Source organism: Puntigrus tetrazona, chromosome 13 (genome assembly GCF_018831695.1).
Source record: "Puntigrus tetrazona isolate hp1 chromosome 13, ASM1883169v1, whole genome shotgun sequence".
In the NCBI taxonomy this organism is placed as follows: Eukaryota; Metazoa; Chordata; class Actinopteri; order Cypriniformes; family Cyprinidae; genus Puntigrus; species Puntigrus tetrazona.
Window position 1 is genome coordinate 1,659,970 of NC_056711.1, and position 12,500 is coordinate 1,672,469.

Here is a 12,500-nt window from a genome sequence, read left to right on the forward strand (position 1 = left end):
GTCCACCACGGCCTTCTTCAGCACCTGATTCTGAGCTCTGAGCTGACACACACACACACACACACATAGAGAGAGAGAGAGAGGTCAATCACACAACACACACACACCACTGCACATACAGTTCACCAGAACACATTTAATCAATCGATTTTAACATTAGAAGACAAATGACAGGAGACGGACAGAAAGCAGTCTGTAAGCACTCTGAAGATGATGAAGATGTTGAAGAGCAGCTCACCTTTGAGTACTCCTGGGCCAGTTTACTGTATTTACTCTGCAGATCCGTCACGTTCGCCATGATATCGGCTCAGATGTGTGTGTGTGTGTTTGATTATATCTCGTGGATCTATGAGTGTCTGATCATCGCTGTCTGTTTATGAAGACAGAGTCACGTGAGCAGTGACTGACTGCACATCTGCGGCTAAAGCTAATGCTAAGCGGATATCTGCATCAAGCGCAGCGGATACTTCATACAGACCTGATCAAAACAGCGCAACGTGCATCACATTTCAGTCCGTCAGACCGTGTATTATTCTGACCGGTCAAACCTGTTCAAATCGTTCATTCGTCTCGATCCTTGTATCGTCTCTAGCCATTAGCAGGCAGAATGACATCAGACACATCGAAACATCGCGCTGTGAAACCCACTTCCGCCGTGAAACACTCCCGACAGGTAAACACGTGAAATGACATCCACAATCACGGATCTCTTGTTTAATAGCGCTTTGGAGCGGCTCTGTGCACATCAGTGACTCTGTCACCGGACCGACCGGTCACGTGATAACGGCGGCAGCTCACGCCCTTCAAAATAAAAGCCCCATCCTTAAAGTATCACATGACCGTCATCCTCAACAACAACAACAATTAAATAATAACAATAATAATAATAATTATTATTATCATCATCATCATCATCATCATTATTATTAAGCACGTCTCAAGATTATAATGGAATAAAAATAAACCTTTTAAAATTCCGAATCAATTAAACCAATAGCTGCCGAAAACGAGCCGCTCAGAGTCTGTTGATCCAACAAAACCATCCCAAACACGCAGAAAAAAAACTGACTGGACATATTTCGGGGCCCGTCCCTCATAGGGGCCTTGGAATGGTCCTAACCTTCATCTTATAGCGTCCCTGACTAACTGTGAGTGTTTTATTGAAAGTGCAGTCTATTAAACACTATTAATCTGATAGGAAATGTGTTTTCTGTATTTTGTTCATGTTAAGGGCTTGTTTTATTTGTTTTATCAGGCCCATGAGAGACTATTAAATTAATAGTTTTCCCAAGAACTCACCCTTGAGTAGTTACAAATCTCTTTGTTCTGTTGAACACAAAGAAAGTTATTTCTTCATAAAGTTTGTAAACAGGCTGTTTTTGGTCACCATTGACTTCCAATGTATTTTTTCTACTATGTAAGTCAGTGGTGACCAGTGGTGGCCTACCTGAGTATTGTTGCTGTCCATCCCTTTATGACCACAGTGTACCCATGTTCTGATGACTACTTCCAGGAGGGTAAAGCGTTCATTTCTGCACTCAGTACTTGTTCTGGGCTCCTTCAGCATCGGCGAGGAGTGAATGAGATCAGTCTGTGTCTCTACTGAGCTCCACTGTTTCTCATCTTTCTCTTGAAAATATCCCTTAGACTCCACACAGGATTCAGGTCAGATGTTGAAGTCTGACCAATCAATCAAGTTGTCTTGTCTCTTTGGGCAGGTGCCATGGACCTGCTGGAAGAAGAAATCAGCATCTTTGTTTTTCAGCAGATGGAAGCATAAAGTGCTCCAAAATCACCAGACAGAAGTCTGCATTGACTCTGGACTTGATGAAACACAATGGTCAAACACCAGCAGACGTCAGCAAACATCACGTCTTCACAAACCTCAAGCAGCTTGGGTTCTGGTTCTCTACAGTCTTCTTCCAGACTCTAGACCAGTGGTTCCCAACCGGTGTGCCGCGGCACTAAGGGGTGCCGTGAGATCTTTTGAGGGTGCCAGCAAAATTTCAACCAAATTTTTTTATTAAGGTAGAATCAGTGTAAACAGTATTCTCATATCATCTAGGACTAGGTATAAGGTGTTGTTGCATGCAAACTCTCGAAATGAAACAAATAAATAAATAAATAATAATAAAAAGCTACGGAGATTTTAAATATCTATTTCCTTATAAGGGTGCCGGGAACTTTTGAAAGGCTTTCCAAGGGTGCCTCAATCAAGAAAAGGTTGGGAACCACTGCTCTAGACCTTGATTTGTACATGAATGCAAAATTTACTTTTATCTGAAAAGAGGACCTTGGAGTAACAGTCCAGATATTTTTCTCCTTATCCCAGTTAAGATGCCTCTGGTAGCTCTTTTTCTGAAGACGTGTTTTCTTGATGACTGACTCCAGCTTCAGTCCACTTCTTGTGAATCTCTCTCAAGTGTTTAAATCAGCTTTCCTTGACAGTATTCTCAAGTTTGTGGTCACATTTTCTACCCAATTTCTTCCTTGCAGTCAACTTTATATTTAATATGCTTTGATACAGCACTCAGTGAACAGCCACTCTTTCAGTGATGACCTTCAGTTATTAACCTCCTTGTGGAGGGGCTCGATGCCAAGTCAGCAGTCTTTCTCATTATTGTGGTGTCAAAGAAAGAGAGATACCTTGAACAATATTCTGGATTTTGACTTTTATGAGCTGTAAGCTCTAATCATCAAAATTAATACATAAACTTTAAAAAGGTTTTATTTTACATGTAATGAATCTAAAATATTTACGAGTTTCACTTTTTAAAACTTTGTTGTCGTTTTTTACGATACTCAGCTCTACCTGTCTTTCCCAAAGCATCGGAGCACTAGCTGAACTCCTATTAAAGTGTTCTCTATCTGATAGTGCACACTATCTGCTGTGATATCCTGGGACCGTCTGGCTGAAACTGAAAGTAGAGCATGCCCAGACAACAACAAACGTTTGTGAAGAAACACTGCCTGGGCTGTATTTATTGGACTCTGAACTCTTACACAGAACTTTGATTGCAATAAATTACTTTCCAGCACTTTCGATATTATTGTTTTTGCTAGTATACATGCTGACCGTGTTTGCTTTAGTGTCATGCAGTCAGTGTGTTTCCAGACGGAACAGTACGGATGCTGAGTTTTACATGTGGATCAAATCCAGAGTAGATTACATAAAGAAATATGCAAGTGTGAAAAATTAACAGTTTAATGATACCGCACAAAGAATGTAGTCAAAATGCTAGCGATAAGACCCAGAGATGACAGCGATCAGTTTGAAGGAAACTAATGCATAACAACAAACAGGAACACAAACGAGCATCTTCCCTGAGGAACTTCAGTCTGAGAAGGTTCAGGAAGAGGTGATCACGCTGGGGAAATAAATGCACGAGTGCAGCGATCTTCATTTGGTTGAAGTTCCTCCAGCCAGAAGAGCTCAAGAATCTCACACAGATCACGGATTGATCTAGAAGCTTTATTAGTTTATCTCATTAACATCTCAAAATGCATTCACAGAGTTCAGACAACAGGACGCGTTTCATTCACAGTTATTGGCATGGCAAACGCTGCTCGCTTTAGCAATCGGTCCAGAGATAAATAGATTTAAATACAATAACTTCTGTTGAGGAAGCTTCATGTAAACGTGTTCATCCAGAGATGATCTTGCAGGGGAGCTCAAACGTCTTGATACCTAGAAAAGTTGCTAAGACAGCCGAGTATGACAGAGAAACTCCATTCAATCAAGTAAAATCACAGTCATAGGAACTAAAACAACACGAAAAAGCCAATACTGGTACTCTCCAACTTCCCTCATTAAAAAAAGAAAGCAGACCTGAAGTGCATTTCATTTTCTGAAGGATCAAAACCACGTTTCTCGAACCACGAAACAAGATATTTCAATTATTCTGCAACCAGTGTTTCACAATCAGTATCAGAGCAACTTGATGAAGATGCAGTCATGTGAATGAACCGAAGAGTGAGGAAAATAGACAGAGACAGAGATAGAGCTGAAGATAAGGAGTGAAGATCAGAGCCGCTCCAGAATCACTCATCCTTCTTCTTGGCTCCAGGGACCTTGGCCTGAATCCTGAGAAACACACAGAATCAGAAGTCTAGAACGAGCGTGTCTGGTCCACTCTAAACAAACCCTCACGAATGACTGAGACTCACTGGGAAAACACATCCTTCACCTGGCTCCTCAGCGTGAAAACCAACTGATCGATCGGAGCCTGCAGGACAGACAGAGCATGACCATCAGACACACACACGCTGCCAAACTGACACGAACTCAAGCATACGCTGGAAAACCCTCTACAGGCTGTGGCCATTACCTGATGTCTCTCATAGACTATTGGGCCGCTGAAAGCTCCGATCAGACCTGCAGCACAGCAGATAATAAAACACCACTGAATGTAATTATGGCTCGTCTGCGATCAGGAGCTCTGAAGAGCGACCCATATGAAAAGCATGCGCGCAGAGAATGAAGTGAAAGTGACCTTACCGAGAATGAGCAGCGTGAGTCCATTAAACCAGGCACCAACATACGTGAGGACCCACAGAAAGGCCGCGAACTAGAGAAGAAACAGAACATGTGTGTGACAGATCACGACAGGAACACACACACACCACACTTCAGCCGCACCTGCACACTCGTGAGGACAGAAGAGGAGCACACAGCATCAATATAACCAAGAAGAGCAAGTCAATGGTTAGAGTACTCCTGCGACAGATATTACGATACGGTCAAAGATATTTGCATAGAAACTAATCATCGTTGTGATGCGAACATAGTCACACAACCACATTAACCCTCATGCCCTGTGTTTCAGGAGGTGGTTTGACTGACATGGTGCCCAGAGCAGAATGAATTTCAGCAGTCATGGAGAGATGAAGAGCTGGCCTCAGAAGTGCAGCATGTGACGACATGAGACTACCAAAGGAACGACTAGAAGGGGTCTGAACGCCGAACCCTGGGGAACACCTTGAGATAGAGGAGAGACAGACCGCTGTGTGTTTGTCACAGGACAGTGCCAGTGATGATGGAGGACTTCAGAGAAGAACGCTACGGTAGTGAGGTTAAAAGGGAAGAGACAGCGAGAAAGGAGAGAGCAGAGATGGCTCAGACATTGCCGTGTGTCTTTTAAAGAGCTGAAAGTTGTAATTGTTTGTGGGACTGAACTTGTACCGAAAGAAGCAATAAAGAAGAAATATCTTCCGTTACTTCTACACTTATTTTATAATCACCTATACATTTTTAACTTAAGATATTTTTGTTTACCAAAAAGATGATTCTCAACTATGTTATAACAGAATTTTTCTTTTGGCAAAATGTGTGTAAAATAGTCATAAACTGTTTTCTCATTATATACAATGCATCTATAAACTAAATATAATTTGAATATTAATCTGTTTTTGAGGCAACATATGAAAAAAGTGCAATAATGGGAGTAATAATTGATAAGATTTTCATAATAATATATAATATTTAGTATACTGAAATATAATTTCTTTCCCTATTCATTTTTCCCATTCATCCGTATTCATGTCTCCCAAAATGCGTATTAAACGTGGTTTTAGTCCTGGTGTTGAAACATGTATGAAATCAACTTCCTGTTTCGTAATAGAAAGTCATATTCTGATCTGATTTTCCTGAGAGGTTGTTTTATGATGCACAATTTAAAAATGAGACCGATTTAAATAATAAATCCAAAATATTATCACATTTCCATAAGAGTGTTACAAAATTAATTTAGACATTGAAGAGGGAGTGGTCATGATGAATCAAGCCATTTGAAACATTTGTGACTTTCTTTTCTTCGCTGCAATCGAAAGAAGATATTTTATAGTCTGAATTAGACCGTTTATCTTATGTAGCTCACTGAAGAAAGAAAGTCATACTTAAACTTCCACTTGAGGCAAGCTAAATGTTTATGCATGTTTTCATCTACGACACAGAAGAACACTTCAGACCTTCAGCGAGTCGATCAGGTCCTCCACCAGAAACAGACGCCTCAGCTCCTTCAGCGCCCCGTTGATCCAGCTCAGAACCACGTCACTGTGCCTCTGCACCACATCTTTAGACAGAGCTACATCCTGATCAAGGTATGGTCTGTGAAAAGGAGTGAAAACATCACGTGTCTTTGAAGAAGAGCAGCAGATACGGATTTGAATCAGAGGGACACTCATAGGCTGATGATACATGGGGCATCTTTGGTTAATGTTGCCATCAACAGAGAACCATGTGAGAATCCAGAAATCTGTTTCCCATTCTCAGAGGGGAAAGTGTCCAAGAAACAGTTCACAATTGCCTGGACAAATTGCTCAAAATGTTGCCCAGTGTATCATCAGCCATAATGTAGGGGTGTAGAGCTGAGCACACTACACTGAGCTCATGAATAGAGGAGATCAGACCACACTGCTCTGGACTCACTTGAATGGATGGCCCTCATCAGACTTCTGGACAGCCTGCAGGACTCCCCTGTATGTCCTGAAGGAGATGGTGACGGACAGCAGGGCCAGCGTAGAGTAGGACAGGACACTGATGATGCTGCAGCTGAGGAGGGAGAGCAGGAGGAAGAGGCTGGAGCCGAACACCAGCCCGCTGGCCTTCACATCCCTCCAGTACAGCAGCTCCAGCACTGAAACACACACGCACACAAGTCAGCCTCACGGACCACCATCTGACCGCAGGGAACCAGGGACAGGATGGACAGAAGCAGAGATTGAGACGGGTACATACGGGGTGTCAATCAACAGAAACCTAGTCCATCATCACGTTCACAAACATCTCAGACTCACAGTCTTCTGCTAAACACAGACAGAGCACATACATATGCACACACACACACACACACACACACACACACACACACAACTACAACAACTTGTCTTATCTTTGGAGACACAGTAGTTTATCTGTGAAATTCTGTCATCACAGGATACTGAATCTACCACTTCAAAGTTTACTATAGTAACCATCATTTCTACCAAAACACCAATAACTATGCCATCAAACAATATTGGATCTCCTTCAAACAGTGTAAAACATATAAAAATGCACCACCATATCACCATGATTCAGACAAAGGTGTGGCTTCTGGACACTATAGTGCCTGTGTGAACATACATACCACAAGATTTGAATACAGCAATTAAACTGATGCCATCATCTTCTCAAGAGCTGCTTCATCGTACCACGGAGCCCCAGTCTGAAGAAGGGTTCAGACGGACACAGCAGCATGACCTGAACCTCATCAGCTAAGAGTGAGGAGCGTCACAAACCCACGCGTCTGCTGAAGCTCAGGAGACACACGCCTGACTCTGTGCTAAACCCTGCTGGAGCCACGTTTCAGCTTCTCACCTCATTGTGCAAGACACAGCAGCAAATCATTAAACAAGTACTACTTCTGCCCCACCGCACCCAGAACCTTTGGTCAGATTATCTGCCTGATACGGACTCTCTCCAGGAGCAAAGGTCATCTCTGTCACCGTAGCCCTGCATTCAGCTGAACGTCCTCGTCTCCAGCTGCTCGTCTGATACCGAGAGCTCAGTGTGGACCACCACACACACACACACACACACACACACAGAGCAGCTGGAAGGAACAGTGCGTCACAAGTAAACAGCGTGAGAGAGAGCGGCTCTACCCCTGTGCTTCCAGTGCGCCGCGGGCCGCTCGATCATCTCGTCCATGCTGCCGTGTCGAGGTGACTGGAGCCTCAGGAGATCAGAGCCAGAGAAGACTAGCAGCGGGTGGAGCTGGAGGAGGAGGGAGTCTCCCACACGAGATAAACACAGCTCCTCTCAGCCACCACCTACACAGAGGTGTGGATACCGAAAACAAAACCACATACTTTCTGGATAATGATAATCTGACAATATTTGAGTGTGTTACTGTGCTGGTATCTGAAGGACCCCCATGGACAGCTGACTGTCATAGTTGAGCATTTTACCTTTATAAAGACATTTTTTTCTAAAAGTGTGCATTTAATCAGTGAATTTGAATAAGAAGACATCTGGGCTGTTATCAGTGTATTTGTGTAGATGTAGATTGCTGTTACAGGGGTGTAACGATTCGAGTCTTTATCTTCATCTTTATCTCCTTGAAACGCAAATTGTTACATCCCTAATAAATAATGTTTTGATATTAAATATAAAATGTTGATTACTGAAAGTTAAAATTCTAAATAAGATGATTTACTTTAAATGTGAAATTAAAACTGCCAGCTAGTCACTGTTAATTAAACAGAAATTACTATTTACAAATTAAATTAAAACTAAGTGCAATTAAACCAAATCGTTTACGGATGATTCATTCAGGAATGACCATCATCAAAACTATTATTTCTGTTGAGCAAAAAACTAAATCCAAAACATAAGTATCTTATTATAACTTCTTGTATAAAATCAACTCTTTGTGTGATATTAATGAACTAAGAATTCAAATTAAATTCATTATTAAATTAAATGTATATATATTCTGCCCCCCGATCTTGAATTTTCAGATCATTTTAAATGTATTTAATTAAACTGAATCATGCAGTGAAAAAACATACATGCTAGTTCCCATCATGTATGTGTGCTCTGTTGCGTGTTGTGTTTATTTTTTACGATATCCTCAATAGAGTCCAGTATCGCAAATTATTAAAACAATTCTGATATTACTGCAGATGATATACATCGCAAACCCCTACAGCTACACCGCACTTACACACCTGACCCCAAACGTATAAAACACAGACAGTCCAGCTCAAACTACACCGCAGGCCCTCTCTGTGGAAACCTGCAGGATCGGGCGTAAAGTCCAGTTTGATTGAGATAGACAAATGAGCAGCTTTAGTGCCCTGTAAACACTATCCCACAGTCATCCAGCCCTTGACCTCATGCCTTCTGCAGTTCTTCACCATGTCCTGGATAGAGCCTGCTATGAATCAGTTCACTAATACTCATACTTATAAATGAGAAAAAACAATCCTGATTACAATATGACAGCAAGTACTCATGGACTAATTGTATCGTTACATTTGGCCACAGTTGGTGGGACACCGAACAAATCAAAGGGAAAGGTGGTCATGCAAAGAGTCATAACGCAACACCATGCCATGCCAAAGGTGAGATGCATGAGAGATGATAATGAAGGTACACAGACAGAAAACCATGGGTAAATGAAAAGGTCCGTGAAGATGGCAGCCTGTGCTGAATTTACCTGCCGCTGCGCTCGGATCACACTTGCTGCCTTCAGCTTCCTTCTCCTCGGCTCGGGGTTTTTCCGCTGGAGCACGGATTACAGGAGCTGGGGAGACTTCCTGGAGATCGGACTCCAGGCCCGCTTTACCTCTCGCAGGAGAAGGTTTGTCTGACGCCTGGCTGAGGAGATGGTAAGAGCTTTGTTTGTCTGCGTCTTCGGTCGTAGGCATAGGATCTGCCGTCTCCTGAGACTCAAGTTTAGGAGATCTGTCTTCATCCTGTGGTATTTCTGAGGGTTTACTGAAGGCCAGGCTATCCTGCATTTCCAGAAACTCCTCAGCGGCTCCTCCCGGCGGCCGCTCCACAAACTCGAACTCTTCAGACGAGACCTCCTGCTCCGAGGCCTCCTCGGCGGTGTCCACCGCCTCCTGGATGGCTCGCCGCTCCTGCGTGACTGCGTCCAGCACCGGAGAGAAGGAGTCTGCGGATGGACTCTCAGAATCACACGGCTCTCGAGTGTTTCCATCAGGGAAGCCGAGACACTCGAACCTGTCAGCGGGCTGATCCGCGGTCTGGCTGATCACCTCTTTGTCCTTCACAAGGTTGTCGTTCTTCAGAGGCACATCTGTCTCTTTCACAAGATCGAAAGCTGTGAAACTCTGCTCGGGGTTGTTCTCCACTTCTAGCTTGGCCTTCTCCACAGCTCTGGCCTCTGTCTCCTCGGCCATCTCCTTCAGCAGCAAGATCTTGGAGTCAAACCCAAAGGGATTGTTAGCAGGGAACGGGGAATTTGGGGACTCATCCACACTTTTGTGAACTGGGCTGAAATCAGGGCTTCCTTCTGATGAGCCTGAGTCCAGTTTGTCAGGGTTGAGTGGAGACGACTTGAGAATATCTGGAAGAGAAGTTGGTCGGTCATCAGATGTTGTGTTGATGTTTGAATAAAGGTCGGACTGTGCATACGAAAGGGAGACCGGTGCGTCAGCATCAGTCTCCAGTTTGAGCTCCTCTGACGATGCATGGCCTTCATCACAGGCGTCCTGCACCAGGTCTGGAGACGGACTCTCTGACACCTCCACTGATCTCCTGCCAGCGGTGGTCTCCTCAACATCGCTTACGGGGGGAAATGCCTGGAATGGACTCTTTTTCGTTTCAAACATAAAGTCGTCATCGGACTGGCTCAGCAGATCTGAGTCGAACGCTGCCGAGTCCTTATGTCCTAATGGATCCATAGCAAGACTAGGGCTGGCCCGTGAAGCTACGGGTGGAGAATCGCAGAGGTCTGCGGGATCAGAGCGAGACTGTGGTTAAACGAAGCCTGGAACACGGATGATCCCGTGAGACTTCAAACTACACTAAATTATGATTATTGAAGATGAGACTAATTTCCAAAGCTTGATCATATTTCTAGACCATTCTTCTTAAGTAAAAGCATTTGCTTTTCTCTCTAAAATCTATTTATACATATCTGCTCTGAACGGACTAAATATGATGACGTTTTTCTGAGGCTTGCAGTAAATATTAGCTGATGCACAGCATTACAGGCTTCTCTCGCTACACGAGAAAGTCAGCAAGAACAAGAACAATCCACCATCTGAAAGGTTTTTATATCCAGACTATTATCAGTCATCTCAACCGTTCCAGGATCACGTCACATTCATTCAACTAACTCTGCATTAGGGCTGTCAATAATACCAGTGCTTTAATACCAAAAAAAGACCACAACAATGCAGTTTTTCCATGCTATCAGCAGTACACTCAGTTTGGTACATGGGTGCCACAGTTACCACTGGTGTTTTAGGGAAGGCTTGGCTTGTGAATGCCAGTAAGGTTACACTGATCCTGCAATGAAACCTCGCTGATACACAAGCTACTCCAAGCACAGAAAAGTCAGAATCTGCCACCGGATATGATCCAGCTGAACCCGGAGGAGCATTTAGGAAGTGTTTTAAAATGATGGAATACTTTTAAAGGCATATCAATTTTATACTAGCATTATTATGACTGAAAATCAGTTCAAGTTCACTCATACTGGTATCATGACAACCCTAGTCCAGATCAGTGAAAATCAAGCATGTCATTCCTAGTACGGATTAGTTAACCTCTGCTGTTAGCTCAGTGCAAACAATCAAACGGCAACATGACAAAGACGAAGGCATCCCTGGCACAACAGCAAAGCTGAAACATACCTGATGGAAACTGAAGAAGAGCAGGAGCGACGGCAGCGGCAGAGGGTTCGGGTTCATCTGAAAAACAGCGATGGAGAGGAATTACACCCAGCTTTGCTTCGAGCCCTGGACAGAGATCATTTACACACATACAGGGGCTGCCCTCGCTGCGAACGTTCAAGGATAACGCGACAAACACTAGCTTCAGAAGTACAAGCTAGAAGACATTAAAAACTATTTATGTTGATGTTAAAAAGTGTGAAGACTGTCACTCTGTGCTAATGTGGGTTTCATAATCTAAGGAGAATAAAACCAGCAGCCTGCAGCTTCAAGATCAAGAAGTCAAGAAGTGCAGAATAACATCTTAATCCACATGAATGGAGCAGAGACCATCACAAACAGCACACGTGATTCATTGCATCTAACAAAAACACATTCCAACTAATAACTATACTAATGCTTCTCAAATGTAACGAATAAACTATTTTAGGAGGTGAAGTATGAGAAGCTGTGCTATATTGTGAATATATGGCTGAAGGGCAATATAAAAAGTCAACTCAAGTACATATTAAAAGCCTATGTTTTAATATATTGCTTGTCTGAAGTCAATCATTAAACAGCCATGAGCAGCAGGAGTATGTTCATCTGTAACACACCTCATCTGATCAGACTTCATGATTACAATAGTACATGATATTTTCTCTCTCACACACACACCTGCTAATCTCTCAGCTGAGAATAATACATCAATAATAAAGAGTTAATTCTCTATAAATAGCAAAAAACCTCTTAAGCTAACATCCACAAACATGGCACTTTATTCAGTCATAATATAATGTTCATACAGTGTTTATGGTGAATTGTTCATTGTGCGTTTGATAAAATATCTCTAAGCTTGCTGCGGTACGCCAGGCGCTCACCTGAGGAGAAAGAAATCAACGCCTGTGGTCATGTGTGATCTCTGTCTGGGGAGGGACTCGTTTCATTAGCCCTTATCAAGTGATTTATGTCTCATGAATGAGTGTGTTCCTGTGAGAGATCACAGCAGTAAACACATCTCATGTTTCAGAGCTCTGAGAAACATCTCCAGCATTAAGACCCTGCTATTTGACAGGAATGTGGTAGACTCAGTGAGTTGTGTTAAATGT

General features: G+C 43.0%; 2 protein-coding genes across 12 annotated transcripts in view; both read right to left on the reverse strand.

Annotated features, from left to right (window-relative positions):
* The window catches only part of ppp1r21 (protein phosphatase 1, regulatory subunit 21), a 14,245-nt gene extending 13,383 nt beyond the window's left edge, over nucleotides 1-862 (reverse strand). Inside the window, exons 1-3 of one of the 7 annotated variants that reach the window (XM_043255162.1) lie at nucleotides 479-856; nucleotides 239-370; nucleotides 1-42 (exon numbers count right to left, since the gene is read on the reverse strand). The exon at nucleotides 1-42 is cut by the window's left edge and continues 27 nt beyond it. In XM_043255162.1, the coding sequence (XP_043111097.1) occupies nucleotides 1-42; nucleotides 239-298 (102 nt within the window). In that variant the 5' untranslated portion in view covers nucleotides 299-370; nucleotides 479-856. Of the gene's footprint in view, nucleotides 43-238 lie in introns of all 7 variants that reach the window. The other 6 variants (XM_043255163.1, XM_043255166.1, XM_043255167.1 and 3 more) reach the window with 6 other exon arrangements.
* A 2,596-nt stretch (nucleotides 863-3,458) lies between these two features.
* The window catches only part of rtn4b (reticulon 4b), a 13,318-nt gene continuing 4,276 nt past the window's right edge, over nucleotides 3,459-12,500 (reverse strand). For 2 of the 5 annotated variants that reach the window (XM_043255141.1, XM_043255142.1), the window contains exons 2-9: nucleotides 11,374-11,430; nucleotides 9,204-10,466; nucleotides 6,428-6,635; nucleotides 5,968-6,106; nucleotides 4,499-4,568; nucleotides 4,329-4,375; nucleotides 4,168-4,226; nucleotides 3,459-4,084 (exon numbers count right to left, since the gene is read on the reverse strand). In XM_043255141.1, coding sequence (XP_043111076.1) covers nucleotides 4,042-4,084; nucleotides 4,168-4,226; nucleotides 4,329-4,375; nucleotides 4,499-4,568; nucleotides 5,968-6,106; nucleotides 6,428-6,635; nucleotides 9,204-10,466; nucleotides 11,374-11,430 — 1,886 coding nt within the window. In that variant the 3' untranslated portion in view covers nucleotides 3,459-4,041. Of the gene's footprint in view, nucleotides 4,085-4,167; nucleotides 4,227-4,328; nucleotides 4,376-4,498; nucleotides 4,569-5,967; nucleotides 6,107-6,427; nucleotides 6,636-7,644; nucleotides 7,788-9,203; nucleotides 10,467-11,373; nucleotides 11,431-12,500 lie in introns of those variants that run through there. The other 3 variants (XM_043255145.1, XM_043255144.1, XM_043255146.1) reach the window with 2 other exon arrangements.